This window comes from Grampus griseus (genome assembly GCF_964374135.1).
Source record: "Grampus griseus genome assembly, chromosome: 16".
NCBI classification, from domain to species: domain Eukaryota; kingdom Metazoa; phylum Chordata; class Mammalia; order Artiodactyla; family Delphinidae; genus Grampus; species Grampus griseus.
In genome coordinates this window covers 17,137,599-17,163,235 of record NC_139010.1, presented here as the reverse complement: position 1 = coordinate 17,163,235, position 25,637 = coordinate 17,137,599, and the positions used below count along the sequence as shown (strand labels likewise).

Here is a 25,637-nt window from a genome sequence, read left to right as displayed (position 1 = left end):
AGCTGATTCAAAATGTTATGTGAGAGTGCACAGGCCTAGTATGTTGGCTGGATACTCTTGAGACGGAGAAAACAATGGTGCATATCCATAAAGAGAACCTTAAAAGAACCAAAGCAGGAAGAGAAGGGTCTGTTTTTAGCCTAACTGATGGCATTAATGCGCCTAAAGAAAAAAGTTACCTAGAGAAGGAGCTGGGTTTGTCTTGGAAACGAGGGGTGCATATGAGAGGCTGTGAGGGAAGATGGGGAGTGGAAGAAGCAGAATTAGAAAAATTTGAGGAGGTGAGTCTGCAGGTATGCCCTCTGTTAAACATAGATGGGTCTGAGTATTGTAGCGTGATGCTATTAGATATGTAAGTCAGCGGTTTTCAAACATTTTCGTGCAAAACACCTAAAAGAATTTTTTTAAACTTTTTACCCCTTACATATTTTTAAGGCGGCATCTGTTATGTTTTAGCATACATCTAAATAGTTACAAAGGATGTAATTGCTGATGTATTAAAAAAATATAATTTAAAATTTAAAACATTTATTTAGTGTATCCAATGGAATCCAAAATGTCAAAGACCCAGCCACCATTTAAATATATGAACAACTTAATCTATAAGTTGGAAATTTTAGTGTTCCTTTTCCTACTTGAACTTGTATTTTTATTCCACTTCCTCCACAGAATTTTATGCTCATATAAAATATTTTTATGCTTGAGAGGTCTTTATTGCTCATCCTATCATGTTTCTCTGCAGCAAACATATGCATGTTAATTGGAATTTTATATTTAACTGTCAAGAGTTTTCTTTTGGGTTGCATTATTAAAATCATTAGTAGTACACAATTGATAAAAACAAAATAAGTATATTACAAATTATAATGGATCAATATTAAACATCAAAAGTGAAATTTTCCTGGCAATGAACCTCATAATGAGATGGATGAGCCCCTTCTTCCCTGCAATTAGTTTATGTATCCATGGGTGAATATTAAATAATGCTAGAATGAGCCAGCTTTCAACATCAAGTCCACATCTGGTTTTCATTTTTATAAATGTAAGCCCTAAGCTTGTGGTTCATTGCTTATAGCAACATCAATACCAATAAATTTAATTGTCCCTTTGGCTCCCAGATGGCTTTTATACCCTGGGGCATGCAGTAGGAATGGGTAAAAGTGATGCCTTTCTTTTGTCAAGTGGGAACAGGTGGCTGTGAAAAGGGGCCTTATGTGAAGCCTAGAGAGCAGGCAGGTCATAGGATGGGGAATATAAGTTGAAGATCATGATGATGATTCCTTTAAAACTGCCCAAGCCTATATAAACCCTGACAAGGTCTTTGTGTGCTATAGTTTGTGGCTCATTGATTCAAGTCCTAAAACCAATTCCTCTGGCTGATTTGCTTGCTCAGTATGGAGCCCTCTGATTTTAACGCCATTCGAATGTCCTTAGGCCTGTGTGTAATATGCATGGCACGTTAACAGTAATAACTCAAACTGCACTTAATTTCGTCCCCACCTGCTGACAGAACCTCTCATCCTTTGCAAATTCCACCCACCCAACCCCCCACCCAAGCTCCTAAACAGCGACTCTTAAGTGTTCACAGATAAACCCACATGGCCAGTTCTTGTCTCTCACTGGGCATGGGCACCAATGCATTACGGTTGTACTTTTAACTTTCACATAGTATAAAATGTACTGGAAATGAATTAAATGTAAATTAAATTTTGTAAGCCAAAAAATATGCTGTTATTTTGTCAAGTAAGTATCTGTTAAAATACCATACATTATTACCATTGTTTAACTTGTACAAGAATATTTTAAATGTTTTAGAAATATTTCTTATTATGAAATGTTTAAGACACACAAAAGAATATATGTAATATTTAGGTAAGTTACCAGGTAAACATTAAAATGAATACATGTGAACCCATCACCCAACATAAGAATTAAAGCATTACCATTACTAAAGCATGCCGGTTCCATCCCATCCCACTGCTTTTCTCCCAGAGAGTCACTATCCTGAGTTTTGTTTTTAGCACTCTCTTCCTTTTTAAATATAAACTTGTAAATACATATATAAGTATATGTATGTATTCCTAAGCAATGTATTGTTTAGATTCTCTTATTCATCTTTATAAAAATTATATATTTTATGTACTCTTCTTCAACTTGCTTTCTTCATTCAGTATTTCTAAGACTCAGGCATGATGTTACATGTATCTATGGTTCATTCATTTTTGTTGATATATAATATTCCATTGGGTAAATCACCACAATTTTTTTGCCCATTCTCCTGAAATGAACATTCGGATTGTCTTAATATTTTTGTTATTACAAGCAGTGTTGCTGGTGCACATTTGCAAGAGTTTATCTAAGGATATATAGATCTAAGAGTGGAATTGCTGGGTATTCCCATTTTCAACTCTGTTAAGATAGTTCTGATTTTTTTTCCAAAGTGATTGAACAAAGTTACATCCCCTCTACCAGTGTATAATATTTTCTTGATTTTCACTTTCACCAATCCTTAGTATTATCAAACTTATTGTTACCAATCTAGTGACTATAAAATATTATCTCAATTTTACAGGTTAAAGCTAATGATAAATTTGAACAACTTTTCACATTTTATTTGCCATTTGGATTTACTGTCCTGTAATATGTGCCTACCATAACTTTTGATCATTTTCCACTGGGACTTTTTTTGATTTGTAGGAATTCTCCCTATATAATCTAGGTATTATTTTTCAGTGGTGGGTAATATATCTTGAATATATCCAACCCTATTCACATAAGCTTTTCTCATTCAGTTCTCAGTGTTCCTCAGGTCCTGTACGTTAGCTCATAGGCACTGGTGTTTTCTTCCTGCAGTAGCAATGCCTCATGTTTATGTGGGATAGCCAGTTTACAAAGCACTCTCACAAATCTTATCTCATTTGAGTCTCTCAACAACTTCTAAAAGAGAAGTTGGGTATTATTATACTTGTTTTATAGATAAGGACACTGAGTGGCTTGCCCAAGGTCACAGGGCTAATAAGTCCTCAGACTCCGTATTCCATATCCCCCTTATGATTATATGACGCTTCGGCTGTTTATAGATGATGGCTTATTCATTTAAGCAAATGCTGCACTTCTGCTTAGCATCTTTACTTCAGTTCCTTCTTTTTTATGTTTATAATTCAAGATACAGCTCTAGTCTATGAAGTTCATTCTAAATTCATTACCGACAAGATAATGTAAGTATCCAGATGAGTAAAGGAAGCTCCAATATGATTATTTAATAAGGTTTTTAAAAAAAGAATGTCCAGGGCTTCCCTGGTGGCGCAGTGGTTGAGAGTCCACCTGCCGATACAGCAGACACGGGTTCGTGCCCCAGTCCGGGAAGATCCCACATGCCGCAGAGCGGCTGGGCCTGTGAGCCATGGCCACTGAGCCTGCGCGTCCGGAGCCTGTGCTCCGCAAACGGGAGAGGCCACAACAGTGAGAGGCCCGCGTACCGCAAAAAAAAAAAAAAAGAGAGAAAAAAAAAGAATGTCCAGGAGGATACCAGAAACCACAACAGTTACCTGTTCTGGGGCAAATCACATTTTTGAAAGTAATGGGTCTATTATGTAAGAAAGCTGATTTCAAATTCAGTATTTTTCTTTCTTTTGGCCTTTTAGAGAGTTAAAAAGAGGAATACGGTGAATAAAGAGAAGAAAAATGTACTTTAATATTTATTAGTATTATCTAAATTGGCTGTTCTATTTATGTCAAATACTGATTTTCTATTTATTTATTAATTACTAAATATTATTTATTTGTTGTATTAGCTATAATTAATACTTATAATTAGTATTAAATGTTGAACTTATAATGGGAAGTGATATTGATAGGACAGTAATTCCATCACTCAACCTCTGGCTGAAGCTCCTACACCTGGGCAGTTGAGTGAGAAACCACCTACTGTGCGAGCCCAAGTGGGTGGGCTGTTAGCTCTCAAATGAGAGATGCCCAAGTGTCACCTGTCAAGCATTTGAGACGGTGAAATGTAGTACTTCTTACTTTCTGGGAGTTGTTAAATTCGCTCATTCATTCACCCTCAAGCTGATCAAACCACTGCATGTGAAACCTTTAATCATTTGATAGTTTTCATAGATTATTCACTTTTTATGTACATCACATACACCAGAGAAAACTATGTTTGATGAAATTAGCAGTAATAAGAAAGGACCTGAGTATAAATAAAGAAATAGCATTCCTACTCTGAGGTATTTTAATCACCATAATAGTTGTGTCTTAAGCACTTCCTGGGTACATCCCTTGATGAGTAATAAAGAGATAGAACCTCATTGTATCTTCTTCTCCAAAGAGAAAAGTTTTAATAGCAACTGTCTGTTCTACAGATAATTACTAAATATGACCTTTCCTAGGTCTCTTTTTTCTAGTATAAATGCATCTCCAATTATATACCTAGTATTTACTCATCAAATATTCCTACATCAGTGTCCAATTTAAAATTTGTTGGCTTGCTATTTTATTTTTGATTAGTGGCATTTTGCTACTTTAATTAGGGTACTGAACATCACTGTCAGTACTAAGGTTTTTGTTTTTGTTTTTCTTGGGTCTTGCTTTTTTGGCACGTGGAATTTTGTTTCGTATAAAACAAAATGACTTTCTCGTGGTCTCTGATGATGGTCTCCTTTAAAATTAAAGGAGCATCTGGTTTTGGTGTGGGGATGATCCACGATTACGTTGTGACTGATCTATATTAGTTACTTGTACATTCTTTTTTTTTTTTTTTTGGAATTTCACAAGGGGAAAACTACAAGTAACGAGTTTTATATAATTAAATTTGTTACAGATTTTCATGTTCAGGATAAACGATTTTTCAACCTTGGGTGAAAAAACTTGCATCAGTTTAAGGTGACTGTGTTTTACCTTAGGACAACTGTTGCATGCCAATTTGCGCCTGCGCACACGCCTGTGTGTGTGTGTGTGTGTGTGTTTAAACAGTTAAAACTGAGTTAAAAGATGTAAATTTAAAATTGGTTGTGTATCTAATCTGCCCCAGGTTCAGTATATAAACAATTCTTTAAAAACAAACAAACAAAAAAATGGTTGGCTTGGTCCTATTTCCATGAAGTGATGGTTTCTCTCAGTATTTTGTTCTGAGTCTGAGAGCTGTGTATATGAGAAATAATATATGGCTGATAACGAGTACCCTGTGTGTATTTCTGAGTCAGGTACTATACTAGGCTCATAAGGCTCACTTTGAATAGGGGATAATTATACCACAAAGTGGTAAGCATGAGAGAGAGGTGTGCATAAGGGGAGAAGGGTACCTAATGACTCTAGAATTCAGATCTGTGTTTGGAGAGAATGAGTTGAACTCTGTATTGGTAGTTTTGAACTCTACATATTTCATAGTTGTGTGTAAGGATATGGGTCATCCCTAATGACCCATACATTCCTAATGTAAGGGGAGAGCCATTCTTAGATGGGCAGCTTCTAGTGTCACTTGGTCCAGGGCCTTGAAGAGGCAAACTACCCTTTTGAGAGAAAGGGCTTTCTTTACATTTTCACAAATTCATCTCCAAACTAACTGGTTTAAAAAAGTCTTGTGGATAATGTGACCACATAACTTAATATCCACTTTGCCTAGGACAAGACAAGATTTGTGGGACATTGGGACGACAGACCCAAACAAGGACTGTCTCAGGCAAATAAACAGTCACTTTATATATGGAATGAAAAGTGACCTAGGCCTTTAGGAGGTGAGCTGGGATGGTTGATTTGATAGATTCTACCCTCAGGAGAAAAAATTGTCAGAAGCCAGAGACTTCTGTTGCCTTTTCAAGGGAAGGACTGTGGATATTTTTTGTTGTTGTTTTTAATAGATTTGTTTATTTATTTATTTTTGGCTGTGTGGGTCTTTGTTGCTGTGCACAGGCTTTTTCTAGTTGTGGCGAGTGGGGGCTACTATTTGGTGTGGTGCGCAGTCTTCTCATTGCAGTGGCTTGTCTTGCGGAGCACAGGCTCCAGGCGTGTGGGCTTCAGTAGTTGTGGCACATGGGCTCAGTAGTTGTGGCTCATGGGCTCTAGAACACAGGCTCAGCAGTTGTGGCGCACAGTGTAGTTCCTCTGCAGCATGTGGGATCTTCCCCAACCAGGGCTCAAACCCATGTCCCCTGCATTGGCAGGCAGATTCTTAACCACTGCACCACCAGGGAAGTCCAGGACTGTGGATTTTTAAAGAGTTTACAAAGGCCTGAAATCTTTGGCACTTCAATTTTGATTTTTAAAGATTCCATGCTTTGCCATTATATTTAATTCCCAATAATTAGTTTCCCAATATGATTAAAAGGGTCTTTATATTGGTCTTTAGTGACAGCAAGAAATGGGACTCTGGGGAAATGATACCTCATTCAGCTGTCACTTTGGATGTTGGTGGGGAAAGAGTAATGAAAGAGGTTTTTTGCAAGAAATAACAGACTACTCGGCTGGGGGGGAGGGGCATCTGGAATTACAAAGAAACACTGTGGACACAAGAAAAGGGCTTGTGAAATGCCTGACACGGTGTCTCACCAGCCTGATTAATAAGGCCATGATCTCTAAGTGACCCCGGGTGACAATCTGCGCTGTGTGTGAGTGATCGCTGGGGGCCGTGTCATTTGGTTCTCTGGGAGTGAGACCACGGGTTGTCTGTGGGAGTCCAGGGACTGCAGCCTTGGGTCAGCCCACCCCGAGCGCTTTGGAGGGCCTACGGTGGGATGCAGGCCGAAAGCTCCCTGCGCAAAAGGCTGGCCTTGAAAACCAGCAGCCGAAATCGTGCACCAGGTCAGGTGCTCTCATTGACCAGTGCTTTCCCCACGATCCCGCCTACTCCTGTCTCAGGCCCGCCCACACCCCAAGCATTGCCTTAAGTCGGCCCACCGCTCCCTATTGTCCAGCGGGCACTGAGAACTCGGGTCTCCGCAACGTTCAGGCGTGGGCGGCGCGGGGCGCGCCCACTGCGCGTGCGCGCGCCGGCTCGCAGGCCCCCTCGCCCCCTCTACGCCGGGACTTGGTACGGCCGGGACGTCCCGGCGGTTGGCGTCCTCCGCTGCTCCAGTCAGGGGCGGGCTTTTCAAATCTTACCTTTGGAAGAGTGGCGGCGGCCCAGGCTGTGGCGCTGGTGATGGAGGGGCAGATCCTGAGGGGACCCGAGCTCCGCCCGGCGGGGCTTCCCGCTCAGCAGGTGAGTGAGGAAGGGAGCCGGCTTCAGGTCCTCAAGCGGTCGTTTTGCCTGGACGACGGGAAATTCCCCCCCCCCCCCCGGCCCCTTCGCGTCTCGTATTCCGCCGTGGCCAGGAACAAAGAACTAGGCGACTGCACTTTTGAGGCCTTAATGGAGCTTGGAAATCTCCCCGTTCCCGTCTCCCCACCCTCTCCCCCAATTTTCTTAGGGAGGAAACAGGCCCGGAATGGGGAAGCGACGCCGGAGTCTTGAAGCGCGTTTTGGGGCGCACCTGTCCGCTGCCCCTCCTCCCAGGATTGGGACGCTTGTCTTTTTGCAAGGGTGGGTGACGCAGGGGGAATGGGAGCCCCGGGATATCCCGGGAGCCCACCCGAGGCCCGTGGAGGACACTTGGCTTATTACTAGATTTGACGCAAAGCACAATCACTGCAGGAGCTTTGTCTACACACAGTATAAACTTGGTGGAGAGGGTGGAGAAGTAAACTGCAACCGCTGAACTCGAGAAAAAGTTGGTCTGATAGTGGATTCTTTTTGAATTGGATAGGAGAGAAGTTTGGTGTTCGGTATTTATCCATGTAAAATGTGTGTTAGGAACCTTTCTACTTAATATAGTCCAACATTATTTCTTGGCAGTTATTAAAAGTTTATACTTTCCACTCTTAACCTTTAAAGAGAACTTAAAAGATGGGACTTAGAACTCTGATGTCTTTGAGCTGGATCTCCACTTCCAGTTTACTCTCCACCGTGTTTTCCCTATTTTTAAAGTAGATTAAACCATATGAAATTCCGAGTTTTGTAGGTCAAAATTGGTAGAATATTAACAATTTTGTATGATCCCACCTATTACCTTTGCTTAGCAACGCATTTTCTTTTCTGTAAACCTTAGAACCCTCAGCAGATAGAAAATTGTTAGGAAGTCTCCATAATGCTGTGAAAAGGAAAGCAAGACCTTGAGTCGTTATGCAAAGAGGGCAGTAACTTTATCAGTAATTTATGCTGTGTTATGCCAGCATTTCCAAAAATTTCAAACATTTCGATGCAGAGTGTTTCTTTTCTGTTCTATCCTGTTATGTACTTTTGTTACCGAAATTGGGGCCCGGCTGCTGGCTGCTCAAAAGCCAATAAAGAGGCAAGATCGGTGGAAAGGAGTTTGCTTTGTTTTGGATGCCGGCAAAGGCCGGGGTCGGGTGGTGGGGTGCAGTGTTGGACGCCTGTCCAAAGGCTGACTCTGCCCCGCTGACAACCTCTGGACATGAGCTTCTGTAGACAGAGGGAGGGGCCACATGTGGAAACGGCACAGCCAGCTCTGACAGCCTTCTTGAAATTGGTCTTGCAGTGGTCTGACCAGTGTCGTCGTGATTATTTTAAGCACAGTTAACCTTCAGTTCCAGGGTTGGTTTGTTCCCATTTCTTTGAGGCTAGTTCTCGGATTCTGGCAGCTTATGTCTCGGCGCAGTCTGGTCGCCATGTAGTTAACGTCCACCTGCTGGGGGTTTCAGTACCTATCAGACAGCTCCCAGGATGTGGCTCAGAATATTACCTATAGCCCTTGAGAAGGAACTGAAGGCCCTCGACTTGGCTTACTGACTGAATTATTATTGTTTTGTCCCATTTGACTGCTTTTCTTTGCTTCTGCATATTCTCACTTCTCTGATTAAACTTATCGTTTGACTCAAGTTTTTCCACGGGCAAAAAGGCAGGCTGAGGACATGGGGGGCAAGGACCACAGGGTCCTGCTCCGTTTCCCTTTGATTGTACTAATTATTTTTTTAAATTTGATTTCTAGTGAATTGGTGATCTTGAGGTTCTTGCACTTACCATGTAGGTGTGGGTGAGGCCGATCAAGTATATTTCTTGAGCTGTGTGCACCAGTAAATGTTTTTGTATGGTACAAAAGAGATAAGAGGATAAGGTCATAAAAGAAGTTTAGCTACATGGAATGAAAAGAAATATTTAAATATACGTAACGGCTGGATTATTTACATGTAGGAAAGTACATTACTTAAAGATTCTTAGGCAGCAACAAATTAAAATAATTGAGTTGTGGAATTCCTTCTGTTTGGATCTTGGAGAAAAATTGCAAAATAGTAATAGGTTTTAACCTAACAGGAATATTGAGGGTCAGTAAGAGAATTTTATACTTGACTAACACTGTCTCTGTGTTTCCTTTGATCCTAATGAACCTGCCGTCAGATAGGGATAGCACCAAAGATTTTGAGATGGTCACTCACTAGTGTAACACCTCTACTCAAACCTTGGAGTCATCTGTGACTACTCACAGCATAGAATATTGGCTTTGGAGTCAGATTAAGGTAAAATCCAACTCTGTTTGTTGTGCAGCCTTGAATAAGTTACCTGTCTTTTCTAAGTTGCAGTTTCTGCAGTTGTAGAATGGTAAACTGCTTATCACAGAAATTTGTTGGAATTTGAGAACCTCTTTAAAGTACTTGCCACAGTACCTAGCACTCATACATGCTTGAGAGATGACTTATTTTTGTTATTATCTTTTGTCCCATTCATCTGAATAGTTGGCATAGCCACCTACTTTTTCTTACAAATGTTTAAGCTTTTGAAATTTTTATAAAAATAAAATTTGAGAAATAATATTTTCTCATTGCAGAAAAGTAAACATAGACAGAAACATGAATTTAAGAATTCTTTCTCCAATTCCATTCCCCAGAATGAGCACTGTTAACAACTTCTAGACTTTTCTCTGTATGTAAACAACTCTTAAAATACACAAAATTTCTTTTGGAAAGAATGTATACTGTATATACTCTTCTGCAATCTTTTTCATCTTGCTCTCTTAGCTAACATGGTTTAACTATACCCATTAGGTGGGTGATAGTTTCTATCTGGATTACTACAGTTTTCTTACCAGCAGCCCAACTTCGTTTGTTTTTTTACTTTTTTTTAGTCAGTGCCTAATTCCAACACTAAAGTCATTTTCTTTGTACTTCCTTTGTGCCCTTCTAGCTCTTAAAATCTAGTATATTTCCATTTTCTACATTATCTAAGTTTGCACATTTAAATCATCTGTTTCATTCTTAGCCTTGCCCTATCCATTTATTTTTACCTGCCTGACTTTAAATACCTACGAGATAAGGCTTCTCTTTGACCTGACAGCAAGCCCTTATTTAGAAAATTGAAGAAGAAATAACAAAAGGAAGGCTCTCTCCCCATTCTCCGCTCTTCTTGGAGGCTTGAATTCACACACTTCTAAGAGGGATGCATACAGGGAAACATGCTTTTGTCATGGGCCCTAGTCAGTCTTGACTCTGCCATTATGGTTGAGGCAGTGATGATTTTCGCTCCCTACTCTTCCTCTTTGAGGTCAGTAAGCATCATCATTGAATGCCACCCTCATTTCCTGATCATTGTTCTCTCTGTGGTTCGCACTAGACATCACTCCTAGCCTAGGAGCACTTTGTACCCCTTTTTAACTTAAAACAAATCCTTTGACTCCATTATGTTTTTCTTGGCTAGAGTAGTTTGCTTGACCAGAGATGTTTTCTCTGCATGTAAAGTATAGATGTGTACTATGTATTATAGTATATACTATACTAAAAGAACTTGTATGGAGAACACAAAACTGGCTAATACAATGGTCCTTTTTTTCACCCTGAATGTGTTAAAAAAAGAAACTAGCACAACATTTTAAATCAACTATGCTCCAATAAAAAAAATGCATACACTTAATTTATCCGTCTCTGTCAGCCCTCCCAGATCCACATCCACTCACTGTAGAGCAGGGGAGGTAAGGTCATAGTTTACTAAGTATGTTCATTTGGCTGGGTTAGGGATCAGCAAACCACTTCTGTAAAAGGACAAATAGTAAATATTTTCAGCTTTGTGGGCCACACAGTCTCTTTTGAAATTATTCAGCTCTGCCTTTGTAGCTTGAAAGTAGCCATAGACAACACAAACGGGCATGACTGTGCTCCAGTACAACTTTATTTACAAAAACAGGTACTGGCCAGGCTATAGTTTGCTGCCCACTGCTCTAAAGGACAGAATTCTAATATAATATCTGCTAGCTATATCTCATTTCCTTACTGAATATTTAATCTTAAAAATACTGTAATTTTTTTTAAACCCTGACTTTACATTTCCTTTCTCCACTATATCCCATGCCTCTCTACTTTTATGAAGTCTTTATCAATAAGTGAAGAAAGACAATCTTCATTTACCAGATGGAAACCTTTAGAAGTCCGAACTGATTCCTTAGTGTTGTCTCTGGCCACCTACTGGTTTCTAAAGGTTGTTGCAACTTTCCAGATGGCTGGGGAATTTCAAGTAGTGCAGCCCTGGTTCTCTGCCGTGACTGTGCACTGAATCACCAGAGGAGCTTTAAATAAAAGAGCAGGTTCCACCTCCAGAGATCCTAATTGTTTGGGGGTAGGTCATAAGCTTAGGTACTTTTGTAAGGCCCTTCCTCTCTGCCTGAGGTGATTCTAATGTGCAGCCAGCTTTAAGAAGGACTGTGCTAGTCCTTCAACTGGCTGCCTGACTGTAGTATTTAAACTGGCTGCCTGACTGTAGTATTTAAACTGGCTGCCTGACTGTAGTATTTAAAAAGCAAACTTGAATTTAATGGCACCAGATGGTATTCGTTTATATTTGAGTTGTGGGGTAAAGTTATTCATCCCACTTTCAAGTTTCTCCCTAAGTAGACTCTCTAATGCTAACCCGCCTGCCAGAGTTTATTTCTATAGACATATGGGTCACATAGATAATTCTTATAATTGATTACTAATTACATTAAAGAAGAATTTACTTTGGGACTGACAAGTCATAAAAAGATGAGATGGAGTTGTTGAAATTCAGTCATGTGTAAAGAAGGAAAAGCAGCAAATGACTACATTTATATAGTACATCAGTTTTGAGTTATACTACAAAAGAAGGTTTTTATGTGGCGATTACATGATGTAATTACAGGAGGTAATTAAACAGATCTGTTTTCTGCGTGTGAATAGCACATTTGATTGATTTGGATAATCAAGTTAAATCATCTGCAGTTTTTCTTTTTGGGTAATCATAGACTATTGCTCTAACTTTCAGCTTTTCTTTTTGAAAAGATTGTCCTTTCAATATCTGGAAATTTTGTTATTAGATTCATTCAGATTTTTGATATAAATTTTATTCCAGTTAAAAGGTAAACTATAGCATTCATTTTTTGTTTTTTTTAACTGCAGAAGCTAGGATGATCTCTTCATTTTTAGAAATAGACATACTGAAGCATTATTACATGTTTGTAGTATATTAAAGAGTATCTGGTGATTTATAGTTTTTAAAAAGTCACTGAATTTAAATCAGAAAAATACATTTCAGTTTATAGAATTTTGATGTTACATATGAAACTTGTTTATAGAGCCAGGCCATTTTAAGATCATTGTATAGAATGAAAGACTTTCAGAACTAAAATGATTTAGTAGTTTCATGGTGACTCTTAAAGCTAAAATAAATATATCCAAAAACTGTGTTCTAAATCTCTGTTCCAGGTAGCTAAAGCTTCTGACATTTTCTTAGCATAGTTCTTTCACTCTCTTGCTTCTGAGAGTTTATTTACATTGCTTACCCTAACAAATAGCCTGTTACCTCTCTGCTGTTAAACCTTAGTTCCTTTATTCAGCATCTGTTCTTTTAGAAAGTTTTTCCTTGGTTAATTTAGTGTCATCAGTTATATCTTGCCATCTCACAGTGCAACTTACATAATACATGCACGTGCTGTATTGTTCACATTGGTTATTATATTCTTGTATTGGTTTCCTGAGGCTGCCATAACAAATTACCAAAACTGAGTGGCTTAAAACAACAGAAATTTGTTCTCTCAGAGTTTTGGAGTCCAGAAGTCTGAAAGCAGGGTACCTGCAGGGCCATGTTCCTGCTGAAGGGACTAGAGAAGAATCTGTCCTTGCCTTTTCCAGCTTCTGGTGGTTGCTGGCAATACTTGGTGTTCCGTGGCTTGTAGACTCATTACTCCAGTCTCTGCCTTCATCTTCACATGGAGTTCTCTATGTATCCCTCTGTGTCTTCACTTGGCTTTCCTATGAGGCCAACAGTCATTGGATTTAGGGCCCACACTAATCCAGTATGACCTCATCTTAACTAATTACATCTGCAAAAGTATGTCCAAATAAGGTTACATTCTAAGGTTCTAGGAGGACAGGAATATGTGGGGGACACTGTTCAACCTTGTACAGTTACAGTAAGAATATATATTATTTCTCACCTTTGTTTCTGTTCTGTTTATCCAGTAGATTGTAAAGACTTCCTAATAAAGCAAGAAATTAAGATTTTGCACAGAGCCTTTAAAAGATTTTATACTATCATACACTAAAACTTTGTTACTTTCCCAATGTATTATAAAATTATAATACTAGATAGTACATTTTCCATCTATTAGGGGTAAAAAGAAATGTTATAATTTTGGGTTTTGCTACCTTTTAAAAATGCTTTTTCTCTCTCTTTTTTTTAAGGACTGCAGCATTCAAGAAAAAATACATTTAGAGATGCGAATACGAGAAGGGGTATGGAAACTCCTTTCTCTGAGCACTCAGAAAGACCAGATTTTGCATGCAGTTAAGAATCTCATGGTGTGCAATGCTCGAATAATGGCTTACACATTGGAGCTGCAGAAATTAGAAGAGCAGATTGCAAATCAAACTGGAAGATGGTTAGTGACATTGTTTACCTATGGCTTTTAATGTACTTAAGTATTTACATTAAAAACCATATAGGGCTTGCCTGGTGGCGCAGTGGTTGAGAGTCCGCCTGCCAATGCAGGGGACACGGGTTCGTGCCCCGGTCCGGGAAGATCCCACATGCCGCGGAGCAGCTGGGCCCATGAACCATGGCCACTGAGCCTGCGCGTCCGGAGCCTGTGTTCCGCAAGGGGAGAGGCCACAATAGTGAGAGACCTGCATATCGCAAAAAAAACCCCCAAAAAACGAAAAAAACAACACCATATAATTTAACCTGAAATGTCAAATCATCAAAGCTTTTAAAAATTACACTGAAGTAGCCTCTGATATCATAAACATTTTTAAGTAGGGCTCAGAGTAAACTTACTATTAAGGCAGCAGTTTTTACTGGCCAGTTTTGTTGTGTTCAGTACTTCCAGATTGTAAAATGAAGTGGTTAAGAAGCAAGGAGTGAGGAAATATTTTAAGAAGAAGGACTAAGACTGATATCTGAGTGTATAGAAATGTAAATTAAAAAAAAAAAACTAATTGCTTAAAAATAAACTGATAAAAAGATACTAGCTGAGAGTAATGGAAACTTAGAAATTGAAATGAGTGGGCAGCAAAATTAAAGATATAAATGGAATTAAAGCTATGAATGGGATTAAAGCTATGAATAGACTTAAAGATATGAATGGAAGGGAACTTAAAAATCTGGTAACACATTCCTTTCATATGTTGAGTGTAAGTTCCAGAGAGGCAAGTGACTTACTCAAGGACACTTGAGTGACACTAGTGACGCTAGAACACTAGTGAGTGTTCTAACTAGTGACAGAAGCTAATGAGAGGTTACTTATCATTTGCTAAGTTACTTCTGGTCCTTGTTCTCTCTGTCACTACATGCTGCCTTTTTGGGTCAGGTCTAGAGTTTGTGTATGAAATTTACATCCTATCCTATTTACAATGCCAAGCCTTATTTGGACCTTAGGATTGACTCGATTTAGTGGCTAGATATTGGTTTCCTTTTTTTTTTTTTTTGTGGTACACGGGCCTCTCACTGTTGTGGCCTCTCCCGTTGCGGAGCACAGGCTCCGGACGCGCGGCTCAGCAGCCATGGCTCATGGGCCCAGCCGCTCCGCGGCATGTGGGATCTTCCCGGACCGGGGCACGAACCCGCGTCCCCTGCATCGGCAGGCGGACTCTCAACCACTGCGCCACCAGGGAAGCCCTGGTTTCCTTTTTAATATAAATGGTTTCACATTATTCATTGTTGATCAGTCTTAAAGCTGTAACACTAATTAAAAGTTTCTTTTTCGACATTAGTGGCCATTGATTGGGCTGTTCATGGTACACCTCCATGAAATTCTTGAAAAGTAAGGTAAAAACACAGGTCAGAGAAAGAGATTTTTGTAAAAATAGAATATTGATGAAATCGTATAATAAACACTTACGTACGAAGTGGCTAATATTTATTAGCTTTATTCCCTTGGGATAGCTATTTAATCTCTTTGTGCCTTATTTCCTTCATTACAGTTGACATAATAATATTTACATTTTGAAAATTAAGATGATATATATTAAAAACCTAATAATACCTTTTATGTAATTAGTACTCAATGTATGTCAAACAATTTTCACTATTATTTATCCCTGGCATTATAAAATGAAATTATTCCAGTATCATAATCCAGGAAAATACTTTTCAGATACACATACACTGGACTAAGTCAGTGCTTCACCAGCTGTGTCAAATATATTACTTAGAGTAGATGATTTTGTATCACAAGATATGCAAAGCCAAAGAATAAATATGGCGTATCTTTTTATAGCATGAATTTTTAAGATAAAGCATTAGGAATTTAGGATTGTGGCATGGTTTTGGATTATGCTGCTCATCGGGATACATGTTCCTTCTCCCAGCCTTTATAACAATATGTTGTCAAGGGGCGGGACTGTTTAAGTGGAAGAATTTTAGAAGCACTGGTTTAAGTACAGTGTGGGACTAAACACTCAGTATTATATCATTTCTCACAGTTACATGGAATGTTCCTCCGGGAATCATGTCTACCCTTCATATTCATGTTCTTTAAGTATAACGAATTGTGAACTGGCCATTTTCTTTAACAACTTTCCTGAAGTTGCTGATTTGGAAAAATGTTAAATAAGCTTAATTCCTGTTGGATTTATATAACAAAGATAAGAAAAAATATCTGGGACTCTCAACTGAAGGTGTGTACAATTTTCAGTTTCTTTACTGATTATCTTTGATAGATGAAAATAGCTTTGATGCTATATTTGTTTTATATTTGAACATTTATATTTGTTCATCACTCCTTGCCTCCATTAATTATTGAATTATTTCTTTAAAAAATTTGAATATTCTATATGAATTATTTTGTTTACAACTTCATTTTGTTATGTGCAGATATAACCTGAGGTTACTGATCAAATGTAACTGGAAATTATAGTACTTTCCTTCTTACTACATAAAAATGATCTAAAGATAAAAGAGAATCCCATGATAGTTTTTTTAGTTCCTTGAAGAAAGTTATGTAAATTATGCCATTTGATTAGTCAATCCAATATTTATTGACTATCTACTACTTGTAGAACACTTATTTAGTATTGTGCTACTGTATCCAAATTCAAAGAACAGAATTTGTCGAAATGTGAGTATGTTTGTATATTCAGCAGTCAAATACCTTACCTTTAGAGACTCGGTGGTCTGTTCCTTAGCTTGGTTTTGATGGTCTTTAAGATAGAAAAGTGCTCCACTTTTACTTTGCTACCAGAATTAAAATAGCATTTTAACGAGCCTCCTGCCTACCACTAGTCTACCTTCTCTAAAATTTTATGATAAAATGTAAAAAAAATTAATACAGACAATACATCTAGACTCTTTCAAAGAAGAATCACATCAGTAAGAAATGGTAGACTCGAGGAAGGTCTAATGGAAGAATTGGGTCTGAATCTTCCAGATCATAAAGGATGGGTAGAGTTTGGTTTGTTGAGTAGAAAGAAAGCAGATTAAAAGTAAGAAAAATAGCAAAACAAAAGCTTAGGGTAAAAAATGAGCATGAATTCAAGAACATTGAAGAGATGTGTTTGGTTGAGGCTGAAGATCAAGCCAAAGTTGAAAAGGAGGTGGGTAGCAAAATTCAAGAAAGTTTACAATGACATCAGGTTAACTGGTATTGACTGACAGCCTTTCCAGGTGCCAGATACTGTGCTAGGGTTTCACAAATACCACATCACAAACTGAGAGAGGTATAAACCTCTTTATTAAAGATTTGGGAACAGGAACTTGGAAAATATTAGATAACTGTTTCAAAGGGCACACAGTGACTCTGTGACTAGGATGTGAACCCAAACGACTTAAAAGCCTGAGCCTCGCTTAACCCTCTCCAGAGAAGCCCATGTATTTTGTACTACCCCAAGTTGCCCTGTTAAGTTGTTATAGGACTTTACATTTATTTCATTGTTTATCTTTTACCATTTTATTTTCAGTGAGAAAGAGGCATGATAAAATGGGTGTTTAAGAAGTTATCTGGCAGTAGAGTATTGAAAAGGATGGTGAGACAAAATAATTGAAATAATAAATTTTTAGGGAAAATATTTAAGAACAGGCAGATAGAGAAGTGATCAAATAAGTAACTTTTGATGAGATAAATGAGATAAAAACTAGTGCATGAGTTTTGGGTTATTTTAATAGATATTTACTCAAGGTCCTCTTGATACAGTAACAACCATTCTGCAAACAGTTTCACTTATTTCTCAATTTATTATGAGTTTATTAAAGTAAGCAAATAGTCTTACTTCATTTTACAGCCTGTTTAAACTGGGGTTCCAGGAAAGAGTTAAGCCCTAATGCCCCAAGACATGCATTGTATACAATAACTTAACTTCCGTGTATTTAGAATACTACTAGTTTGGTACCATTCTTGGGAGAATTGAGAAAATAGTCATTCTCTGGTTTAGTTGAGGAACCCCACTTGAGAAATCAGGGATATAGTCATATCATTTATTCTTTTTTTTAACCACCTATCTGAGAATATTGGTAATTGGTTAAATGTTCCATTACCATACTGTTCTAATAATGTAACAGAAGCTTTGTTCTCCTTAAATGTATGTAATTATGAAACACCTTCTGGTATACTATCTATTTTTTACATCTAAATATGCGAACGATACCCAGGTTTGTGTAAAATTCATAATAGAGTCAGGGTGACTCAAAAAAAAAGTAGAATATGGAAAGTTTTCTAGGTTGAGTAGACAGTAGCTAGTGAGGGTATGGAGTGGAGCACGGACAGCTGACTGCCTTATTAGTTCAAAGGGTAGGATTACTTGGTTACAGCAGTCTGTCAGTATGCTAGTCTTTTAAGTGGTAAATGAGACTATCTCCCTGCCTTTTCCCTGCATGTTATAGCCATATATACCTACTTAAAAGACTTGCTTATATTGGTCCACTTCTTAAAAAACAGCTAATGGTTTCCATTTACTAAAATTCCTTAGGTAGGCATCGCATTCCAGGATCTTCGTGGTCTGATCTCAAACTACTTTCATAGTAGTTTACAAATTAGTTCTTAACTTTCTACTTTACGGAGTTATTTCAGCCAAATGCTTGATCTGTATCCCCAAAACAGTTCTTGAATTTTTCTGTCTCCAGTGCTTTTGCTTATACCGAAGTGCCCTATCTTCCATTCCCATTTCATAAGACCTCTTTTGCTCTGCAATACCCTACTTGCATCATCAAAGTTTCCTTTGAAATTGTATTCAGAAAAAGATCATTTCTTCCTTTATGCTCATAGTAAGGACTCAAAAAATGATTATTTGCCTCCTTTTAGTTCTAGTAGCATCTGAACCATGAATATCTCACTGTAGTATACTATATTCTAATATTCTATATTCCATTTATGAGCATGTATTATCAATTAAATTATAAACTTTTAGGGGCAGGGACAATGTTGGTTCTTACTTATTAGATGAAGAAGTAGAGATGATATCACCGCTCATTTCATACGGTCATTTTCGAGGATTTAGTGGCTGGAGCTTGGAGGCAACTCAACTAATGTTGATTCTTTTCTCTTTCTTCTTTGTATCCCCAGAACACCTAACAGTGCTATATAACTATTTAAGAACAATTTAATTTGTGCTTCATAACGTTTTGCCTCCTCCTCCCTTCCATGTGTATGATGAGCAAATAGGGCTTATAATTTAATAACAGTTAATTATATGGCAGTTACTCATTTTTCTTCTTGTTACTTTCTTCCATGTTCTTAGGTTCTTCCTGTTTTTGTTGGCCTCTGTGCTTGACATGTTCCAGTTTATCATTTACTATTTTCTACTTCGTTCACTTTTTTAAAACCAACTTTTTATTATGAAATTTCATATGTAAAAAGTTTAAGAATAGTATAGACGTCATGTATATTCTCCACCTGGAAGGACCAGTTAATAGTTTGCCATATATGTTCATCCATTCTCCTTCTCTATCTTGGTACTCATACACACAGACACATGCTCACACACATATGCATGCATGCATGCATGTACACATATACACATTTTTCTTTTTCTGTGTTGAACCATTTGAAAATAAGTTGCAGACAACATGGCATGTATATCTCAGTAGTTCAGCGTATATCTTCTAAAAACAAGAACATTCTCCTATATAACCAAAATATGGTTATCATATATAAAATATTGACAGTAATTGCATAATCATCCACTAATATTCAGTCCATATTCAATTTTACCTAGTTGTCAAAAGAAAATTCTTTATAGTTCCTTTTCCAAAACCAGAATTCAGTCAAGATTCATTTGGTTATGTTTCTTTAATCATTTTACCTTTATCTAAAAACTCCTTGCCATTGATGCTTTGAAGAGTCTAGACTTTAAAAAATATCCTTTAAAAATATTCTGCACTGTATATTTGTCTATTTAGGGGAGGGAAGAATTTCTGCTCTACCCCTCTTGGTTCTTTTGACTGGTGTAATAATTAAATAGGTACAAGACAGATTAATAGGAGAAAAACAAATTTAATTTCGTACATATGGTGGTCCCATAGGTATAAGACTCAAGAGGTGACCAAAGCATGTTGTTTATACACCTTTTTAGACAAAGAGTAAATTATTTGTGAAGATTTGACAAAACAAAAGGGTTTGGGCTTGCAGTAGCAAATTAATGAAGAAGTAATAAAGTTTGTTTATACAGCTTCCTCTGCCCCAAACTCTGTATCTCTGGTAATAAGGATGCCCTCCATCCGCCAGCATAGGGAGGATATCTTCCCATGGGAGCTTTGTTTCCTGCTTTCAGGGGAACAAAGGAGGGTTAGTGTGTTCTTCTTGCATGGGCTGTTTCTCAAGTGACTTGATTTCATTTTATTTTTAATAAATTTATTTATTTATTTATTTTTGGCTGTGTTGGGTCTTTGTTGCTGCACGCGGGCTTTCTCTAGTTGCGGCAAGCAGGGGCTGTTCTTCATTGTGGTTCACAGGCTTCTCATTGCGGTGGCTTCTCTTGTTGCGGAGCACAGGCTGCAGGCACGTGGGCTTCAGTAGTTGTGGCACGCGGGCTCAGTAGTTGTGGCTCACGGGCTTAGTTGCACCACGGCATGTGGGATCTTCCCGCACCAGGGCTCGAGCCCGTGTCCCCTACATTGGCAGGAGGATTCTTTACCACTGCACCACCAGGAAAGTCCTCTCAAGTGACTTTAATTCAAAATAGTCAACATTCCACTTTGGCATATTTTGGGGTAGCCTCCCACAAACCCCATCATCTAATTGTTTCTTTTGGTATTATTGAACCTTTTCTCACATTCCCTGTTTTTGCTGTAACTGGAAGTTGGATCAGACTTAATCAGACTCAGGTTAAACATTTTTTTTCCTAGAATTTTTCTTGGTTAGGTTGGGTACTATATATGCTGCCAGTGTGGTACAATGTGATGTTTGTTTTTACCGCTCTAAATGATGCTGAGTTTGATCCCTTGGTTTAGATGGCAGTTGCCACATTTCTCCTCTGTGATATAATGGTTTTCCCTTTGCAATTCATAAGTAACCTTTGGGCTATTATATTGGGGCTGGGAGAATATTCTGTTATCCAACAAGCTTTCACTTAATGACTGTATCCATTTATGATCCTTGCCTAAATTATTAGGGCTTTACAAGACAGTGATTATCTAATTCTATTATTTTTTCTATACTTTTTAGCTAATATTCTTCTGTAAGGAAGGCCATTCCTCTTCTTTCTCTCTCCACAGATTTGTGGATTTTTATTTATTCAGTGTTTTATCATTTATAGTCATTAATAATTTTGATAGATTAAATTTTCCTAATTTTGTTCAATGGAAGTTCCGTCAAACTGGCTTCTTTTTTCTTTTGACCTGCTTCTATATAAGTCTTTAAGAACTTTCTTACTTTCCGGCCCAAAAGGTGACCCAGGGTTGCCTTGTATTTTCTGTGCCTTAGACCTAGAGTCGGCCATTTCTCTAATGACTCCTGATTCCCTTTAATGGTGAAGAGTACTTTGAAACCAAGATGTGGGCACTAGGTGTGCTCATTGTTATTGGGGATCACTTCTTTTAGGCCTTGAAAAGGACATAGCTATGGGAAAGACTTTTTTAAAAATCATGAGTTTATATTGATATTTATAGGCTTTGTTTTCTTGAATTACTTTATATTTGTATCTCTTTTTCTTATGCTGAAAATCTTAATTGCTAACCAACAGTAATATATTTCCTTATTTGTTTTATATGTTTCTTATTTGTTTTATACTATGATTATATAAAATAGTTTCATAATTATAGTACCAATATGATTGCTGACATAAACCCACCTGGGCAAGTTCAAGATGTCCTTGTAGTTCTTTCCCAATGTACAGAAATTATGGAAACTTTCCAATATACAGAAAAGTTAAAAGAATTGTACAGTGAAGACTGATATATCCATCACCTAGAGTCTGCAGTTAATATTTTACTATATTTACTTTATCCTGTATCCTTTTATTTATCTGTCAATTCATCTTATTTTTTATGATGCAGTTCAAAGAAAGTTCCTTTTTGTGAGTGTGTATGTGTGTATACATACAAATATACATACATTCTTGTGGATAAAGGGTTAGGAGACTATGTTTAAAAGTTACTTAAAATGATCTTTTTCTCTCTGTATGGTTATGTTATCAGTTTCATAAACAGTCATTTGTTACTTGTGTCAGTTTGGGGTTGCCTTTTTTTCCCTCTTTGAATAAATCATGCTTTCTGGATATGTTGTATTTCTTTTTCCCCAAAGCTGGATTAGTAGTACCTGCCTCTGTCCCCACTTCAAGAGGCAGCCACTGTTCTGCTTTTTTTTTCCCCACCGTATGTTTTGCCTGTTCTAGAACTTAATACAAATGGAATTGTCCAGTGTGTACCCTATCCTTTTCATCAGCATAATACTTTTGAGATTCTTCAGGTAGCTAGCATGTATCAGTGATTTGTTCCTCTTTATTGGTAAGTAATATTTCACTGTATGAATATACCATGGTGCCATTTCTTTCCTCTGGGGTTGACTTTTCTCTAATTTCTTCCTGGTTTTGGTTGCTTGCCAGTCCCTTCAGGTAGTTGTTTTTTAATAGTTTTTCCATATTTTATATTGTTTTCTATGGGAGAATTTCTCTGATACAAGCTATTCCAACATTACCAGAAGATAAATTCATTTTGTTGCATCTTGAGCAAATAAATTTTTAGTTTTTTCTACTTTATGAAATATTTTGAAATTTTCTTTCTGACTTAATATGGTCAGTTTTCATGACTGTCATGGGCTTTTGAAGTTATATTTCATTTTTCAGAGTACGAAGTTCGATATGTATATATATATATTTATATATATGCAAAAGATTTATGTTATTGATTATGTTTTTATCTTTTGACCACTTGAACTATCTTGGACTGAAAGAGATAGGTTAAGATTTTTGTTATTAAGGTTTTGCTGTCTTACCCTTGTATATCCTGTACTTACTGTTTTATGAAACATTTGGTACTTTAGTACTTGTTATATATTTATTGCCAATTGCAGCCTTTAGCATTATAAAAGTGTCCTTTTGTTGTTGTTGTCCTATAATGCTTTTGGATCTGAGTTCTACAGTTTCCTGATAACAAGATCATATACCCTGATTTCTTATTGTTTGCATTTGTTTGGTGTATCTTTGCCCATCTCTTTAGTTTATTAGCCTTTATGAATTGTTTGGTTGAAGGTGTGTTTCTTGTATTCATCCCAGAGTTTGGTTTTACATTATGAGCCTATCTGAAAATCCTTTTACTAGAGGAGTTAAGCATACTTACATATATATTACTGATATATTTGGTTTCAGCTTTGTCATATGTTCTTTTATGTTATGTTAACTTACGTGTATTATAATTATAGCTTGTCTTTTACCCTGTGGTCTGTTTTCTTTTTTTTAAATATTAATTTATTTATTTTTGGCTGCGTTGGGTCTTCGTTGCTGTGCGTGGGCTTTCTGTAGTTGCGGCGAGCGGGGGTACTCTTTGTTGCGGTGCATGGGCTCCTCATTGCAGTGGCTTCTCTTGTTGCGGAGCATGGGCCCTATCTAGGCACATGGGCTTCAGTACGTGTGGCTCGCAGGCTCTAGGGCGCAGGCTCAGTAGCTGTGACACATGGGCTTAGTTGCTCCGCGACATGTGGGGTCTTCGCGGACCAGGGCTTGAACCTGTGTCCCCTGCATTGGCAGACGGATTCTTAACCACTGTGCAACCAGGGAAGCCTGGTCTGTTTTCTTTATTTAATTTAAGAAGAGTTTTATTGGTCATAGAAGTTACTAGAACTTTATATTTATAAACTATATACTGATAACTTTATAATGACCTTAGTTCTTTTTTTCTTAGGCTTTTCCTATTTTGTTTTTCTGCTTTAAACGATATCATTTTGTTTCCACTTAATATTTTCTGTGTAGAAATCAATGAACTTACTCTATTTTCCCATGTCTTTCTTCTCTACCTTTCTTTTTTTTTTTAGGGTTGTATTTCTCCTTTGGTAGGTGGATAGTGTTTACATACTAATCTTGTACTTGTAACTTCACCTTTGTTTTAGTCTTTGATCTGCAATTAAATATATATAATGTTCACTACCTGTCCTTTTGTTGTACTTTCCAAAATTATCTCTTGTTTAGAGGAAACTCATGAGCTAGTAGATTCCACAACCTGAGTGCAGTTTTCTTCACATTCTTGCATGTTTCAAGTGCTTTTCTTTAGTGTTGGTACCTAAAGTGCAGCTTGGCTAGATACAAAATCCTTGGCCAACACTTTCTTTCCTTGAGCTTCTTGAATACCTTGCTCCATTGTTGTCGTGTTATCAACAAATCTAATGTCTAATTTTTTTTTCCTTTGTGGACTGATTTTTTTCCCTGTAAATGACTTGGTCTTTTTATCTGGAAGCTGAAAGATGTTTTCTTTATCTTAAAGGCTGGTAATTTTACTGGAATGTGACTACGGCTGAGCATTTTAGCTCATTTAGTGCCTTTTAAATATGTAGATTCAGTTCTTTTATTTTCAGGTTTTCCTGGAATTAAAGCCTCCAGAAAACATTAATTCTGTCCTATCTCATTATTTTATTTTTCTTATGTAAGGACTCCAGTTGCACACAAGTTGGATCTTCTTTGCCTGTCTTCTATGTCTTTCACTTTTTCTTTGATGTTTTTAAACTCTTTATTTTATTTTTGTTCTTTTGATTCTTTGGGTTCTCATCCACTGTGTCCCTTAGTGTACTTTCAGTTTTATATTTTTGTCCTTGGGCACCTTGTATTTACTCTTCATTTTAGAGATGATTTAATTTTTTCCAGCTTCTTTCCTTGTTCTCTTATTTTTTTTCTTCTTTTTGCATTATTTACCTGCTCTTTATCCTTTACTAATGTGAGGTGTTAGATTTCAGATTCATGGTTTCTCTCATATTTGCAATAGCTTACTTAGCTACACTTAATTTATTTTGGAGTATCGTGTTACCTTGTTTGTTATTCTATATTTTTTGGAAAGTTTTTGATGGGGTATTTTTATCAGCTGAAGCATTCTGATTGTTTCTACTTTCACTTTATAATAGCTTTCTATGGGTGTTTGGATCCTTTTTTGTTGTTGTTCCTAATGAAACAAAATGAAATACGTAGGATATAGCATTTTCCTGGGCCAAGTGATGGTGGTGGGGAAGGGGTTGGGTAAAAAGGCTTACTTGGTTTCTTAGTTCAAGAGTGTTTTCTATTATTGGAACTATGAAAAGTAGTTTCTTTAATAAATGGTTCCTTTTGGGATGTTGGTTGGTTGGTTTTCTGATACTTTGATACTGGTTTGTTTCTTAGGGTTTTTAACTTAAGCTGCTTTCTCCTTCTTCTCCTCTTCCTCCTCCCCCTCCCTGTCCCTCTCCCCTCCTCCTCCTCCCTTTTTTTTTTCATGGCCCAGTCTTCAAAGGATACCTCCCCTATTGCATGTCTGTCTTCTCCACAAGACTAACAACTTCTGAACCAGAATTATTTTGGAGCCCCTACCAGTGCTGTGGTAGCACTGGTTTTATATCCATTCTCTTTTCTTATGATCTTCTAGAGGAGATCATAAGTTGATCTTATTTGCGTTTTGCAATACCAGACTCTTTACTTGTGTAAGGCCTCCAGGAACTGGTTTTGATGTTTTCAGTTGTCAGTTTCCTCTCTTACATGTAAATTGAAGTTTGTGATAGTCTCTTTTCTAGTTATGCTGTCGGTGTGGGCTGTAGATGATT

General features: G+C 37.5%; 1 protein-coding gene across 1 annotated transcript in view; it reads left to right on the top strand.

The window, feature by feature from the left end:
- Window positions 1-7,141: 7,141 nt before the first annotated feature.
- The window catches only part of RTKN2 (rhotekin 2), a gene marked incomplete at both ends in the record, with an annotated part of 77,048 nt that continues 58,552 nt past the window's right edge, over window positions 7,142-25,637 (top strand). Inside the window, 2 exons of the mRNA XM_082673000.1 lie at window positions 7,142-7,201; window positions 13,681-13,877. Of these exons, the coding sequence (XP_082529126.1) occupies window positions 7,142-7,201; window positions 13,681-13,877 (257 nt within the window). The remainder of the gene's footprint in view (window positions 7,202-13,680; window positions 13,878-25,637) is intronic.